The sequence below is a fragment of the Leopardus geoffroyi genome, chromosome B2 (assembly GCF_018350155.1).
Source record: "Leopardus geoffroyi isolate Oge1 chromosome B2, O.geoffroyi_Oge1_pat1.0, whole genome shotgun sequence".
Classification (NCBI taxonomy): Eukaryota; Metazoa; Chordata; class Mammalia; order Carnivora; family Felidae; genus Leopardus; species Leopardus geoffroyi.
In genome coordinates, this window is record NC_059332.1 from 21,311,210 (window position 1) to 21,327,627 (window position 16,418).

The 16,418-nt window shown below is 37.2% G+C and overlaps 1 protein-coding gene across 3 annotated transcripts in view; it reads left to right on the forward strand.

The window, feature by feature from the left end:
* The window catches only part of SSR1 (signal sequence receptor subunit 1), a 40,648-nt gene that overhangs the window by 12,382 nt on the left and 11,848 nt on the right, over nt 1–16,418 (forward strand). Inside the window, exons 7-9 of one of the 3 annotated variants that reach the window (XM_045497481.1) lie at nt 1,852–1,945; nt 2,231–2,245; nt 12,245–12,308. In XM_045497481.1, the coding sequence (XP_045353437.1) occupies nt 1,852–1,945; nt 2,231–2,245; nt 12,245–12,308 (173 nt within the window). Of the gene's footprint in view, nt 1–1,851; nt 1,946–2,230; nt 2,246–12,244; nt 14,620–16,418 lie in introns of those variants that run through there. The other 2 variants (XM_045497483.1, XM_045497482.1) reach the window with 2 other exon arrangements.

The following is a 16,418-nucleotide window of genomic DNA, read 5'->3' on the forward strand; positions in this document are numbered from 1 at the left end:
TGATCTCGGCTCAGGTCACAATCTCACGGTTCATGAGTTCGAACCCTGCATCAAGCATCTGAGCTGATGGCACAGAGCCTGCTTGGGGTTCTGTCTCTTCTCTCTGTCCCTCCCCTACTTGTACACTCCAACACACACGTTTTCTCTCTTAGTGAATAAACTTGAAAAAAATAAAATGTTCTTTATTTTAAAAATAATAAAAAAAAATAAAAGAAATACTTGGAGGGCACCTGGGTGACTTATTTGGTTAAGCTTGGCTCAGGTCATGATCTCATGGTTGTGGGTACTGTGTCGGACGCAGTGCCTGCTTTGGAATCTCTGTCTCCTCCTCTATCTGCCCCTTCCCCCCTCCCCCCCCAAACAAACATTTAGGATAAAAAATAGAAGAGAAATACACAGGGCACCTGGGTGGCTCAGTCAGTTAAGCGTCTGACTCTTGATTTCAGCTCAGGTCATGATCTCGTGGTTTTAAGAGTTTGAGCTCCACGTTGAGCTCCATGTTGGCCATGTAGAACCTGCTTGGGATTTTCTCTCTCTTCCTCTCTCTCTGCCCCTCCTGTGAGCTCTCGCTCTCTCAAATAAATAAACTTAAAAAAAAAAAGAGATGGGGCCCCTGGGTGGCTCAGTCAGTTAAGCACCTGACTTCAGCTCAGGTCATGATCTCACGGTTCACGAGAGCACAGCTCACGCTGGGCTGTGTGCTGACAGCTCAGCCTGGAGCCTGCTTCAGATTCTGTCTCCCTCTCTCTCTGCCCTCCTCTGCCCACACTCTGTCTCTCTGTCTCTCAAAAATGAATAAATGTTAAAAAAAAAGTTTTTTTTTTTTTTAAAGAGAAATACTTAGTGCTCAAGTGTTAATTTCCATAACTTTCTTTCCCACGTTTTCATGATAGCATTTTTGCTATAAATTTGTGTATTAGCTATAATGGCATCTTTAATTTTTTTTTTTTATTTGGATGAAGCCATTTTTTAGTTACCTTTCTGTGTATATAGTCTGGTTTCTGGACTGTATAACTAATACTCTTATGTAAATGGCTAGGTTTTTTTGTTTGTTTTAAGAGCAAGACTAAAGAAGGAATTGAATCACTTTCTTCTAAACAGTTTTGCTGTAAGTACTCCAGGGACAAAGTTTGAGGTTGTTGGCTTAAATGAGATTTTATGTTCTTGTTTTACCTGTGCCGTCTGTTTAAAAACTGTGTTTGGGTAACAATGCAGCAATCTGCCTGCCTACATTGAATGTTTTAGTAATTATCTTGAATTTTGTTTGATGTAGAAAACTTATTCTTTAAAGTTCGTTTCCCAAAGAGAAAGAAAAATTGTATAAATAGAAGTTCTTGTTTGGTCCACCAGTTGTATAACAACATATGAAGCTTTATAGCAGAGGAAAAGGTTTTCAAAACCTGAAAACAAATTAATTGTTGCAAAGATTTATTACTTATGATTTATTCTTTTTTTTTTTAATGTTTTATTTATTTTTGAGAGAGTGTACACACACACATGGGCAGAGGAGGGGCAGAGTGAGAGGGAGACGGGATCTGAAGAGGGCTCTGTGCTGACAGCAGAGAGCCCTATGCAGGGCTTGAACTCACAAACTGCGATTGTGACCTGAGCCGAAGTCAAACACTTAACCCATTGAGCCACCCAAGCCCCCCCCCCCCCCCCCTTATTGTTTATTCTTTATAATTAGTGTTAGACATGACTTTTCTCTTTTATTAATAAAATACTTAAGTAAGGGTATGTTTTTTAAACTATTTAAGATATATAAATTAGGTAACTTAATAGGTCTTTTTAAAATTACTGTGAACAACATAATAGAACTTCTTTAAAATGATGTTTTTATGCTTTTTTTAGCGCAAGAGACCCATACAGAAGGTAGAAATGGGTACATCAAGTCAGAATGATGTTGACATGAGTTGGATTCCTCAGGAAACTTTGAATCAGATCAGTAAGTACTCTTATAAATGTGGCTGGAAATTTTTTCTCTTAAATGGAAATCAAATTAAGTATTTTAGATTTAAAAACACTTGGTCAATTCTACTTAACACTCATCTTTTCCATTGTTTGTATAGAATCTAGTATAATATGATTAGTAAACACTTAAAAATTTTTTTTCTGAGTAGTATTTTTATGCTTTAATTTAGAATGCTTCCATATCTGCAGTTTAATCTACAAATGTGTGAATTCTCTGTATTCCTAATCTTTTCCTATCTCTTTTTTTCTGTTGCTTCAGTGCAGAGTAGAAGAGGTGAGGCAATTAATTTTTTTAATGGTGTTTGCTATGTATAGTTTTGGGGAGGTTGTATAGCATATGAATACAGTACATTTAATGAGTAATGGAACAGTTTTTTATAGCACTATATTTATTAGAAAAACTACCCACTGCAGTTTGAAAGAATAAACCTAAAATATTGCTTGGTGGTTTACCTAACATATTTCAGCTTTATCACATATGCAATTAGTTAAAATATTAATCTTTATAGATATTTTTTCTTCAGCTGTAAATGGGCTTTTAAAAAAAATTTATTGTAAAAGTAGTATGGCTTCATATTAAGAACATTATAATAATAGGGGCATCTGGGTGGCTCAGTTGGTTAAGCATCTGACTCTTGATTTCGGCTCTGCTCATGATCTCACGGTTGGTGAGTTTGAGCTTCACATCGGGCCCTGCAATGTGGAGCCTGCTTGGGATTCTCTCTCTCCCCACCCCCCTGTGCCCCTACCCTGCTCACGTTCTTTCAAAATAAATAAACTTAAGAAATTAAAACAAAACAAAAACAGTACAGAATGAAAAACTGAGATCACCTTCTCACTCCACTAATTTCTTTTTCTTTTTCTACAAGTAATTGTTATTCTAAGTATTTTCTGTACATTTACCAGTGCATATGGCTATTGTTTCTGTGAATATTGTACACAGATGGCATAATGCTACGTGCACTGTACTAGAATCCCAAGTTTTCGTATGTTGGATATTTTTTTTATGATACTTATTTACCTCATTGTTTTTAACAGCTGGATAGTATTCCTTTATATAAATGTGTCATGATAAATTAAACTTGTTCTCTGTTGAAGGATGTTTTAATTCCAGATTTTCATTCTTAATTTAAAACTATAATGAATATTTTTATAAAAATTTATGGGATAATTTATCATTTTTTTTTTAATTGAGGTAATTGACATACAACATTATATTAGATTCAGATGTACAATGTAGTGATTCACTATTTGTATATATTGTGAAATGATCACAGTAAGTCTTGTTACTGGCCCCACACAGTTAAAAGTCTTTTTTTTCTTGTGATAAGAACTTTTAAGATGTTTAAATATACAATACAGTATTAACAACTGTAGACACTGTGGTATCCGTTATACCCCCATAACTTATTTTATAAAGCTGAAAGTTTGTGCCTTTTGACCCTCTTCTCCTTTCACCGACCCCGCTATCTGGGATAGATAATTCCTTAAAAGTAGAATAGTTAGGTCTAAGATTATATACATTTTTTTTAATGGAAAAAGCTCTTTCCCTCTCAAAAGATAGCATCCATTTATGTTCTCAGCAGTGTACAACATTGCCTGTTTCTTTTCTACTCTCATGAGTCTTTCTCAGGCATTAAGTATTATCAAATGTTTTAATCTGGTGGTATGATACAAAATGGGATCATTGTTTTTCATTGACAATTAAGAATGAGATTTGAGGGGCACCTGGGTGGCTCAGTCGGTTAAGCGTCTGACTTCGGCTCAGGTCATGATCTCACAGTTAGTGAGTTCGAGCCCTGCATCAGGCTTTGTGCTAACAGCTCAGAGCCTGGAACCTGCTTCAGATTCTGTGTCTCCCTCTCTCTCTCTGCCCCTCCCTGCTCGCTCTCGCACGCTGTCTCTCTCTCTCCCTCTCTCTCTCTCTCTCTCTCTCTCTCTCAAAAATGATAAATAAACATTAAAAAAATTAATAAAAATTAAAAAGTAAGATTTCACTTCTTTATACATATATAGCCACTTATTTTTTTTGTGAATGAGCTGTTTGTGTCCTTCCTGGATTTACAAATTGAATTGTTTTCATGTGTATTACTTTCAGGGAACGTTCTCTATTGAAACATAATTATGGTAGGGTAGGTGCTTTATTAAAAGTGGGTACAAAGTAACAGCATAGGAGGGGCTTTCATTCTCTAGGAGAGAGTAGGAGAATCATTCATGAAAGTTGACTTTTGACCAACCAGAGTCTTGAGTTAGATGAGAAGGAATCTTCAGAGTTTTATGTGCTATACCAGGGATTTGGCTTTTCTTCTTGGTAAAAGTCAGCCATCAGATACTTTGAAGCAGAGAAATAAACATTTATATTTTTAAAAGAAATTGTAATAGTTTTGTGGTGTATAGTTTAGCAAGCAGGAACTACTAGAAGTAGGGATACCGGTTAGGTGAATTCCGTAAAACATCTGAGAAATCCTTAGGGCCTAAGCTAAAGCAGTAGTGATGCAGAGTAAAATAAACTGGAAAGATGTTTCAGAATTGGAGGGAATTGGCCTTTGGGTGACTTTTTGGATGTTTTAGGGAGGAAGGAGGAAAAAGTACTTGTGAGTTTTAGGCATCTGGGTGGAAGATGATCCCATTAATGTTAGGGAATGTAGGAAGAGCAGCGAACATGCATGAGGGGTGAGGAGTTGGAACTAGATCTGTTGAGTGTGAAAGCCAAGATAAGGATATCCAGTAAGCTATTTGAAAGTTGTATTTAGAGCACAGGTGGATCAAGATTTGGAGATGATGATGGGTGCCTGGCTGGCTCAATAGGTGGAGCATGTAGCTCTTGATCTCAGGGTTGTAAGTTTGAGCCTCATGTTGGGTGTAGAGATTACTTAAAAATCTTAAGATAGGTGCCTGGGTGGCTCAGTCTGTTAAACATTCTACTCCTGATTTCTGCTCAGGCCATGATCTCATGGTTCCTGAGTTCAAGCCCTGCAACAGGCTCAGCACTCTCAGTGCTGAGCCTGCTTGGGATTCCCTCTTCCTCCCTCTCCCTCTCGTCTCTCTCTCCCTCTTGTCTCTCTCTCCCTCTCCCTCTCATCCCCCTCGTCTCCTCCTCGTCCCCCCCTCGTTCCCCCCTCATCCCCCACCTCATCCCCCCCTCGCCCCCCTTGCCCCCCTCACCCCCCTCGCCTCCCTCCCCCTCTCAAAAATGAGTAAACTTGAAAATAAAGTCTTAGAAAAAAGATTTGAAGTCATTGAATATATAGCATAGGTGGTAGCTGAGGTCCCATGAAATAATGTCTTTAAATTTAAATAAATCTTTAGATAATCTTTTCTCTTTAAGGACAAATTTTCCCCATTATCCTGACGTTCGTTATAGCAAAAGATGGAATTGGGTTGTACAGTAGACTGTGGTATCTTTATAATGCATCAGAATTACTTGTAAAGTCTGGTATGTTAAAATACAGGCTCTTCAAAAGTAATTAAATTTTAAGTGTCTTACATGGAATTAGCTGAAACTAATTTGAAAAGTATTAAAAGTTATAATTAAAAACTAAAGTCACCGTAACAGCTGTGGAGCCACCTCTCCAAAAGAATTCTTTCATGACAAATAGATTGGGAGAGTTAGTTTTATAATATCTTTCTTCCTGACATTATTATTCATGAGCTTTAAAGCTGAGAATGATTATACTTCAAATCATTGATAATTGTATTTTAATCAGCAAGTGTCAAGTATTTAGTCTTTCACAATACTCTGCTAGGTCATGAGTGGTATGTTGAAAAGAATATTACTGTTTTTTCAGAAGTTTACATTTCTACTTGAAAATAAAGCACACGTATGAAATATTTGAGTAATCCAAGGTAGTATATGATATGTGCTAGAAGGAGTTACATGGTACGGACAACTTACAAGTTAGGAAAGAGGACCATATTAGAATCTAGGGAAACCTTGTTGAAGGAAAGAATTGAACTGTTGAGTGCCTCCTTGTACCAGGCATTCATCTGCAAGGTGAGGTGCTATCCCTCTATTTACTGATGAGACACTGTTACTGAGGAAAAGTAACCTGCCAAGATCCACAGCTGGATTTGTCTCATTCTGAAGCCCACGTACTTTTTCAGGAAGACTTAATACTCAAAGATGGGTAGAGTTGGGACGTCTAGGTGGCTCAGTTAAGCATCCAACTTCAGCTCATGATCTCACGGTTTGTGAGTTCAAGCCCCAACTGTGCTGACAGCTCAGAGGCTGGAGCCTGCTCTGGATTCTGTGTCTGCTTCTCTCTTTGCCCCCCCCCCCACTGCTTGTGCACGTTTTTTCTCTCTCTTTTTCTAAAAAATAAACACTAGAGAAAAATATTAAAGATAAATATATAAATAAAAATTAAAAAGGTGGGTAGAGTTAAAGTCACTAAATATTTTTTAGTACTTGTCTTTCTTCCTCAAAATCTGATTGTCCAGCTGAGTTTGTTTTAGGACCATGTCTTACTACCAAAAGACACTTGTATTATTCCTTCTCTTTTTCTTTTATTTATTTCTAAAAACAAAAATAACCCTTTTTAGTGTTTTTTTTTTTAAGTTTTCATTGTTGTTTTTGGGGGTTTGTTTGTTTGTTTGTTTACTAATTACTAATTTCTACACCCAACATGAGACTTGAACTCACGACTCAGATCAAGAATTGCATGTTCTTCTGACTGAGCCAGCCCAGGGCATCCCAATTATTTGCCCTTTTAGAGTGCAGGTTGTTTTTTTGTTTGTTTGTTTTCTATACAGATACAGTGACACACACTACCTCAAAAAGAGTTTCAATTTGCAAAGAAATAACCTTTTTCTGACAGAAATAACATCACATTTAAAGAATTATGAATTACTTTATTAATAATCATGTTGAAATTTCTTCAGTTGTTTCAAAAATACCTTTTATAGCTGGTTTTCCAATATAGGATGATGCATTGCATCTGTTTGTTCTGTTTCTTAAGTCCTTTTTAATTTATTGCAGCTCAAGAGATGGCCGCTTGTCCTCTGGAAAAGGACTTCTCACACTTTATTTATTTATTTATTTATTTATTATTTTTTTTAAATTTTTTTTTCAACGTTTATTCATTTATTTTTGGGACAGAGAGAGACAGAGCATGAACGGGGGAGGGGCAGAGAGAGAGGGAGACACAGAATCGGAAACAGGCTCCAGGCTCTGAGCCATCAGCCCAGAGCCCGACGCGGGGCTCGAACTCACGGACCGCGAGATCGTGACCTGGCTGAAGTCGGACGCTTAACTGACTGCGCCACCCAGGCGCCCCCTCACACTTTATTTTTTAAAAATTTTTAAAGTTTATTTATTTTGAGAGAGAGAGAGTAAGCGTGTGAGCAGGGGAGGGGCAGAGAGAGAGAGAGAGGGAGAGAGAGAATCCCAAGCAGACTCCATGCTGTCAGCCCAAAGCCAGGGCTTCCCAAATTTTGTGTGCAAGATCACTTGAAAATCTTATGCAGTTTTGGATTCAATTGTTGTAGGGTGGGGCCTAAATGTCAGTGTTCTAATAGGCTCCCAGATGATGCCAGTGCTGCTGACCCATTGATCACACTGAGGGAATGAGACTCTAAAAAATCCCTTGTTCCAGATTTCTCTGATTGTTTTCTCCTGGTGTGTTTTAGCTAACATTTCTTTTAACTTGGAAGACTAATCTATAGGTTTGAAATCATTTTTGGCTGATATGTCATAACTTAAAAGTACTTTTCCCTGTATCACATCAAGAAACCGTATCTGATTAGTGATGCTAAACTGAGCACTAGATTAGGGTGGTAGCCACATGATCGTTCCATGTAACCAGGATCGGGTAGGTCTTTTTTGCTTGCAACCTAGAAGTTACCTGTATACTATCACTTTGACATGCACCTTGACACGCACCAATGTCCAGTTCTCTAAACCATTCACCATTTGATATTCCTTTCCTGAATCAGTAATGTTTAAAAAGTTGTGATGATTTTTAATTGAAATTTGTTTAATTTCTACTAACTGCTATTGTTTTGTAAAGTAAAGCTTTCTTTCATCAACTGGGACTTTTTGGTTACCTTAAAAGGACAATTCCTATTGAAAAAGCAGGCTAAATGCTTAATTCTTATCTTTATTTTCCAATTTTCAAAGAGTTGGTTTAAAAGCCACCCAAATGGTGACAGATGAGTTTTTCCTAATTCTCTCCTTTTGGACTATCATGTATAGACTCGGTTTTTCATAGAATCTGTGGATTTTAGTCAACTGTATTCTTTTTGATGCTCAAGTTATTAAAGAGTTTTGACTACTGGTTGCCTTTTTGAACTACCTCCAGTCTTACCCTTTTGAACTTTGAATGATCCCTTACTTGTTGGCTCAAGAAGATAATCTAGACATTTTGTACTTTCTCTACCTTAGGCATGGAGCAAGCTGTTTCTCCAAGGACCCCTGGATGATACTTAAAAATGAAAATCTGGACATTAGGGATGTCCTTGACATTGGATGACATGGTTTCTAGGCCCATTCTGTGAACTGAGCTAGAAAATATCTATTTTTTCAAATCCCCAAATCATATTGATATTTTCAGTTCAATTTTTAATAGTATTTTTACTTAATTTTGTATGCTTGTATTTCTCTTATACTTGGTTCCTTACAGCAATAGTTCTCAAACTGTAGCCCTCCCCAGAACCACCTGAATTGCCTCTTCCCCTTGCTAGGCCCCACCCCCTAGAGTTTCCAATTGAGTAGGTCTGGGGTGAGGCCCAAGAATTTGCATATCTGTATTTTCAGGTGACTTTAAAGCTACTGGTCCAGACCATACTTTGAGAGCCACTCTTAGAACATGCTTTTCTCATACTTTGAGAGCCACTCTTAGAACATGCGTTTCTCAGAGTAAAGGGGTTGAGACAAATGGAAGATACTTTAGGTTGAAAAAATAGCCATTTCTTTCAGAGATGGTACATGTACTTTGCATATTTGAGGATAAAATGGAGAACACCAAGAGAAACTTTGAAGATCATGGAGCAGGAGGTGTGCATGGAAGCAGAAGGTCTCTCAAGCATTGAGGAATTACCTTTGGGGAGTGGTAGTGTGAGGGCAGGCAAGTGTAAGGGGCCAGCATTTATTTTGGAAGATTTTTCTCCATCTCACCAGGACATAAAGGAAAGAGGGGTGTGGTTTTAAACAATTTGAGCCTGTTCCTAATAAGGTTTTTTTTTTCTTTCTAATTTTTTTAACGTTTATTCATTTTTGAGAGAGCACGAGTAGGGGAGTGGCAGAGAGAGAGGGAGACACAGAATTGGAAGCAGGCTCCAGGCTCTGAGCTGTCAGCACAGAGCCTGATGAGGGGCTGGAATCCAGAAACTGCAAAATCATGACCTGAGTTGGATCATCCTGAGTTGGATGGTTAACCAACTGAGCCACTCAGGTGCCCCTAGTAAGTTTTTTTATGAAGGGCAGGGTGGGCATTTTCAGATCGGGCCCATTTACTGAATATCATTAACATTAATTTTAGTGTTTTTTGTTTTTTCAGTTAACTGATTTTTTCATATACTTTAGGTTTTACTCTTAAAAGCTAAAATATTTTTATCTTAAATATTTTGTTGGATTTTTAAAAATAGTTTTTTAGGGTTTTGGGTAGGGAGGGTTGTAAGAGGGGGGTGTTTTTTCTTTGATGGCTGAAAAGCATCATTATACACATTAGTTATTGTTTTTTAGTGAAGTAAAATGCTGCTCTCTAGGCCATTGAGGTATTTGGAGCCATTTTCCCAAAAGCTGAATGTTTTTAGGCCACTATCTTAACTCTGTTTCTCATTTATATGCTTCTTTTTAAATTTTTCGTTAATGTTATTCATTTTTGAGAGAAGGCAGGTGGGGGAGGGGCAGAGAGAGAGAGGAAGACACAGAATTCAAAGCAGGCTCCAGGCTCTGAGCTGTCAGCACAGCCCAACGCGGGGCTCAAACCCACAAATGGTTTGATTATGACCGTAGCTGAAGTCGGATGCTTAACAAACTGAGCCACCTAGGCACCCTCTCATTTATCTGCCTCTTAACTTTGATGTGCTAGGTAGGTGATGGAGGTCTTTAGACTTGAGACTCCATTAAGCTGAGTTGGCTGCCTTACTGGAGTCAGATTGTTGTGTGTTGAAATAGGCATTGCAGTTCCTCTGAGGCACTTTTTCCTGTATTCTCATATTTAAAACCCTGCTCTAGGTGGTTGAAATTGTTGGAAGTCAGTAATCACCACTTCACATCTGCATAGTAACAGCTGTATTTGCACAGATGGCTGTTAGATTCTAAAGTACTTTTTGAATCCTCAAATGTCACATTCAGCATATTGTTTATTTTAAAATATTATCTAGGGGTTCGTGGGTGGCTCAGTTCTTTAAGCATCTGACTTCAGCTCAGGTCATGATCTCACAGTTCATGAGTTCAAGCCCCACGTCGGGGTATGTGCTGACAACTCAGAGCCTGGAGCCTGCTTCAGATTCATATTCTCTCTCTCTCTCTCTCTCTCTCTCTCTCTCTCTCTCTCCCTCCCTCCCTCCCTCTCTTCCTCTCTCTCTCTCCCCCCCGCCACTCTCTCTCTCTTTCTCCCTCCCCTGCTCGCACTCTGTCTCTCTCTCAAAAATAAATTTAAAAAAGAAACATAAAATATTATCTAGTAATTGGTCAGTTGTCTGAAGGCAGTAGTTTAGTCTGACCTTTCTGAAATCTGATGAAAGTTGTAGACTTCTTCAGAAAAATGCTTCTGTGCTCAGTTTTAGGTGAGTTGAGCCTCCCCAAATGCATCATTAACTAACCTGTTTTAATAAAGTACTGAGATCAGTTTTCACGGGATTTGTAGACTCAGTCTTAATATTTCATAGTCATTAACATTTAAGCACATTTTAGAAAAAATTTAGTTGCTAAATATTCTCGATAAACATTTACTATATATTTTTAAAATATGGTTATGGTGATCTGGTAATTTTAGAAAATAAAAATTAAGATATTGTAGGTGGATTTTTTTTTTCATACCATTCTTCATGAGATGCTTACAAATGAACCCCATACTTTGGTGTTAAATACCTTTTTTTTTTTTTTTAAGCTGTAAAAATAATTATAATTTGTAACATATTCCCCAAAGAGCTTATCTTCCTAATATGTAAAGGGCTCCTAGAAAATAAAAAGGGTAGTGGTCAGAGAGAAGACAGCTTTTTAAAAAAAATTTTTTTTTTTCAACGTTTATTTTATTTTTGGGACAGAGAGAGACAGAGTATGAACGGGGGAGGGGCAGAGAGAGAGGGAGACACCGAATCGGAAACAGGCTCCAGGCTCTGAGCCATCAGCCCAGAGCCTGACGCGGGGCTTGAACTCACGGACCGCGAGATGGTGACCTGGCTGAAGTCGGACGCCCAACCGACTGCGCCACCCAGGCGCCCCAAGACAGCTTTTTTAAAGAAACATAGGTGATGCTTACTGGTTGGACATAGAGAGACACCACCAATTTAGCTATTGTTTAGTAGACTCCGCTAAGAATCTAATGTAAGAGATAAAGAGAGGGATGCCTGGGTGGCTTAGTCAGTTAAGTGTCCAACTCTTGATTCTGGTTCAGGTCATGATCTCACAGTTTGTGAGTTCTAGCCCTGCATCAGGCTCTGCACTGGCAGTGTGAAGCCTGCTTGGGCTTCCGTCTTTCCCTCTCTCTCTGCCCCCACCCCCCCCAATGTGCACACCTGCTCTCAAAGTAAATTAACATTGTAAAAAAGGAGATAAAGAGAAAAAAGTACAAAGATAATACTTAGGTCTGCATGATGGTTTTGGTATTGATCATCTGTCTAAAAATTTCCTTTAATCTGCTGCTGCTTCCAGGAAAATGTATGAAATTGCCAAAAATTATGCAAACTGCATGGCTGCATTTATAAATATTAATTTGTAACCAATATACATGTTTTTGAGCTGCAAACTTCATACCTCTTATAGTACTTCTAAAGTGTTTACTTATGCATGTATAAGCACATTCATTGTAGAGTTTAAGAAGATTATACTTGGTGGCTTCAGTATTCTAGTAACCAAGATTAGGTCTTTTCCCATCCTGATTTCGTGAAGTTTTGTTTTAATTGAGTTACTTCTTGAAGGATTATCTTAAAGGTTATTTTAAAAACCTATACTAGATAAGAAGCATTTATTATTAGGGTATTTTTGCATGTGTGTGTGTGTTTTCTTTTTTTAACTTAGTGGTAAAGCTGAAGGAAAATGCTTTTTAAAGGTCTTTTGAATCCATTGTACTTAAAATAAGCGAGTTAAAAACTTTCTCTTTTCTTCCAGATAAAGCTTCACCAAGAAGGTTGCCCAGGAAACGGGCACAGAAGAGATCAGTGGGATCTGATGAGTAAATGTTCCTTTGTGCAACAATTCAGTCTTTACTTAACCTGCCCTAATGTTTTTCGGCCTGATGGGAATTAGTGCAGAGAAGCCATATCACCATAGAAGGCAACTACTACTTATGTGTGGACTGAGCAATCAGAGTCTGTGGCGATAATATTACTGAAAATGCACTGCATTCATTTTTCTAAAGTAACAAATTTGGTTTTTTTTAAGCCATTAAAATCTATGTGTGTGCGTGTGTATGTATGTGAGCAGTTGGTCTTACCAGAATCATTGTTGAACTACCTGAAGCATGCCTTTAGAATACTGAATATAATGATGTTGTCTCTTTTTGACATTTTCTGATATTTCCCCCCAAAACTTAATGAATATTTGTCCAATATGATTGTAGATGTCCTGCTTTTAGACTGTTTTAAAGGAAACTTTTTTAGAATTGCTCAAATCCCAGTTGATGGCACAAATTACTGTTTTGTTCTTGTTGCTGTTTTACAACTAGTATTCTAAAGGCACACACAGGAGTAGCTGCTTTTTAGCAATAGAATTGTTTTGGTATTTTTGCTGCTGTTTACTATAATGCGCACCTTCAGAAAACTTCCCAAATGAGTCCAAGGAATTTGGGGATTTCTAGCAACAAAATTGTGAAGCATGAGAAATCTGCTGATTTTGATATATAAAACCAGCCCCACCCTCTTTTTGTTTTTGTTTTTGTTTTTACAAAAAAAATGGTACATTTGTGGGAACTGCGTTGTGTTATCCATCGTTTTCTCTCTGACCCAGGAGGTAGCTCTGCAGTGATTTTAGACCTCCTTAAGTTGTCATTTTGTTTTTTTAAGAGATCATTTTTTCCCCCTTAATTAGAAGTATCTTGCTTTTAGAAAAATTGCCTTGGTCTACAGACTAAGCAAAAAGTCAGTTTATAGGGGCAGAGATATATTACAAGTAATACTAATCTGTTAAAAAAAGATGAGTTGGATATTTTTTTAAGTAGCTAACCAGTTGGTTCTTATCTAATCTTTTGGGTATTTTGGTTGTTCAGAAGCATTTATTTTTTTTAGTTAATCTAAAGAATTCCAAAGTTTTAAGCACTTAAGATCTCAACCAAAATTAATCTGGACTTCATAAAACCCTATTAGAGTCACTCTTGTCATAGGTAGTAAATAAAGTTTGGCATTATTGTCAGACTGGAAAAAGGGTAAAGTAAAATAGATGAACAAATAAGAGGCTTTTCCTCTCTGTCTTTAAGCCATAATCTCCCATGTATATTTCGTAAGGAAATGGTAAATGAAATTCTAGTGGCCGTTTAATTCCTGATCGGTCTTTATTACAATGAACTGACCTCTCCTCCCCTCTTCGTTATAATCCCCACTCACGTCCATGCAAAACAACAGCAAAACAAGACACACAGACAAAAAAATCTTTCCAGGTTCTTTAAGTATTTAAACATCTGAGCCAAAGCCAGAATAGAATAGATGTTACTGTATAGTTGTTAATCACTTTGCAAGTAGGGGCTAAGGTGTCAAATTATCTATATTGGCATTGCTGAACTATAAACTTTCTATACCTGTAATATAAAGTGTTTGAGTTTTTAATTGGGCTGTATGATCAATAGCTTATTTTGAAAAAGCTCTATGAGCTGTAAAAACTGCATGTTTTTTGTTTAATGTAATATAGGAGACCCTCCACCTTCTCAAGGAATATATTCCAAAACATTGTTTTGTGAATTTCTAAGTTTGTGAAACTACTAGAACATAATGCGGTGAGGTGTAATTACAAAATTTAAATGACTTCTAGAGAGTTTTATTGACTACTTGGTGATACTTAGGCAGTGGCAAAGCTACACTGAGTTACAGATGCCAGCCCTTCGGCCTCCTAAGTAATTTGCCTTACATACTAGCCTTTCCACTGCTGAGGTTCCGATCAGTGCCTCAGAAATCATTTGTCATGTTTCATTTTTTAGCATAGATTGGGAACAGTTGAAATCCTTTAAATCCTCAGCTGCCAGGGGTCTTCTATAGTATCAGTATGTGTTTAGCAGAAACTAACTCCATAATGAATGGAATTCAATTCCACACATGGTTTGTTCAAGCACACTTAATAAGTAGCCTATTTTTTAAATGTCTTTTTTAAATGTAAATATTTGGATGAAGTTTTTAAAGTTTGTTTTGATATATTCATTTGCTACACCAACCATGGTTTCAGAATTCACCTTTTGAGCAAATTGGTTTCAGAATCTGTAAAATGAACCAAGAATCTTGTATATCAAACCTGTTACCCAGACATGTGAGAATAATGTGTTCATAAAGCATGGATCTCGCTTTGGTTGTATAGCTTCATTCATTCATTTCATGGTCTCACATAGCGACTTTTAAGACTTCCTCCTGCCTTCTTGAACCCTCTGAGGTGTTGTCTGAGGAGGGGCGGGGTGGGGCGGGAATGGGACCTGCAAGGTCCTGAGGAAGATAGAACTCAGAAGAAAAGGAACATGGGCTTGGTTTTAGTGAAGTTTTTAATTTCATACAAGCTTCAGAAAATAGTGACTTTGATAGGGGGAAAAGGCAAATTCAGATCTTAAAACATTAAAAAGTCCACTGCCTTAAGAATGTATTTGCAGTGCATCAGCCTGTACTTGTATTTGCCTCTGTTAAGGAATAGTTAATGGTGAAAATGTGGCATGGAAATCTTTAATGACTGTTACTTTGGAGGTATAGTAGTAGGTAAATGTAATAATATGCAAGTCTCATATAGCATTCATCTTTTGTGGAAGAAAAAAGGTACTTGGTTAGTGCATTTAAATAATGCAGTTTGTTTTTTTTAACCTTGAACTTGGCAATACACATCATCTCTCACCAAGATTTTGGTAGGTTACAGTCCTTGGGTTTTCAGTCTTCATTTTAGTTCCAAAATTATATTTTAGCTTAAATTTAAAAATTTAAATCTGTATTTTCAAATATACTTGAAGTAATTTGCCACACTTTTGGACCACATCACTTATAGCTGTAAAATCAGTACATTTGCTCTAATTTTACTAAATAAAATCCTACTTGGAACATCTCCACCTTAGTGAAGAGCAGCCTGACATGTCAACCCCTTACTCTTAATTAGCATAAGTGGAATAGGATATTGGGAAGGAAGAAGAAAACTTACCTGACCTGCAGACATCTCAACAGTTTCTTTAGGGGCTCTTATGAACTTTACCAGTTAGTATTTGTAGGATTTTTTTTTTTTTTCATTTATACAAAAGCCTGAACTTTTGTAGTAACTAATTATGTAACCTGGAGTTTGCCCTTTTTTACATTTTGGAATTATCTGGGAATATGGCTCTGAAGCTCAGGTACCATTTAATGTAGCTGCTTTTTTAAAGGCAGTAGGAAAGGAATTCACTTATTAAACATCAGTGATGGACTGTCCTCTTGGGCCTTTCCATTCATCATCTAATAAACCTTCAGAACAACTCCCTGAGGGAAGATGATTCTCATTTTTATAGAGGGGGAAAAACCAAAACCTGAATTTAAGTAGCTTGCTCAAGGCATTATGTATTGAATTTAGATTCAGAACTTTTTCTGAAACTCCCACATTCTTTCCCGACCCATGTTTAAGACAATTTTATAAAACCAAGCATTTGGGCAGATTCAGCAACCAGAAAGTTCCAAAAAACTCAATACTGAATGTATTATGTCTATGCTTGTACTATACTATAGTATATAAATGCCATTCAACTCTAGAACCCTGTAAAACCCCAGAGTCTTCTCAGCTGTTATATGTTGATTTGTGCATTAGTTTGTGATGTTTTAGAAATTTTTTATATGATGATTCAGTTATTCACAATACCCTATTTAATCTTAGTTAATGACACCTCTTAAATGTACTCCTGAGTAACAAAATCATGGTCTTTAAAAACGTTTTCTTTAAGATAGATTTGACGGGATTTTCAAGTTTTAAGGGGTTTTAAGGGGGTTCATCTTTGTGTAAAGAGATGAGGATGAGGGGCACGTGTGTGTTTCAGTCAATTAAGTGTCTCTTGATTTCGGCTCAGATCATGATCTCACAGTTTTGAGATAGAGTCCCCACATCAGGTTCCTAGGTGGACAGTGGAGCCTAACTTAAGATTCTCTCG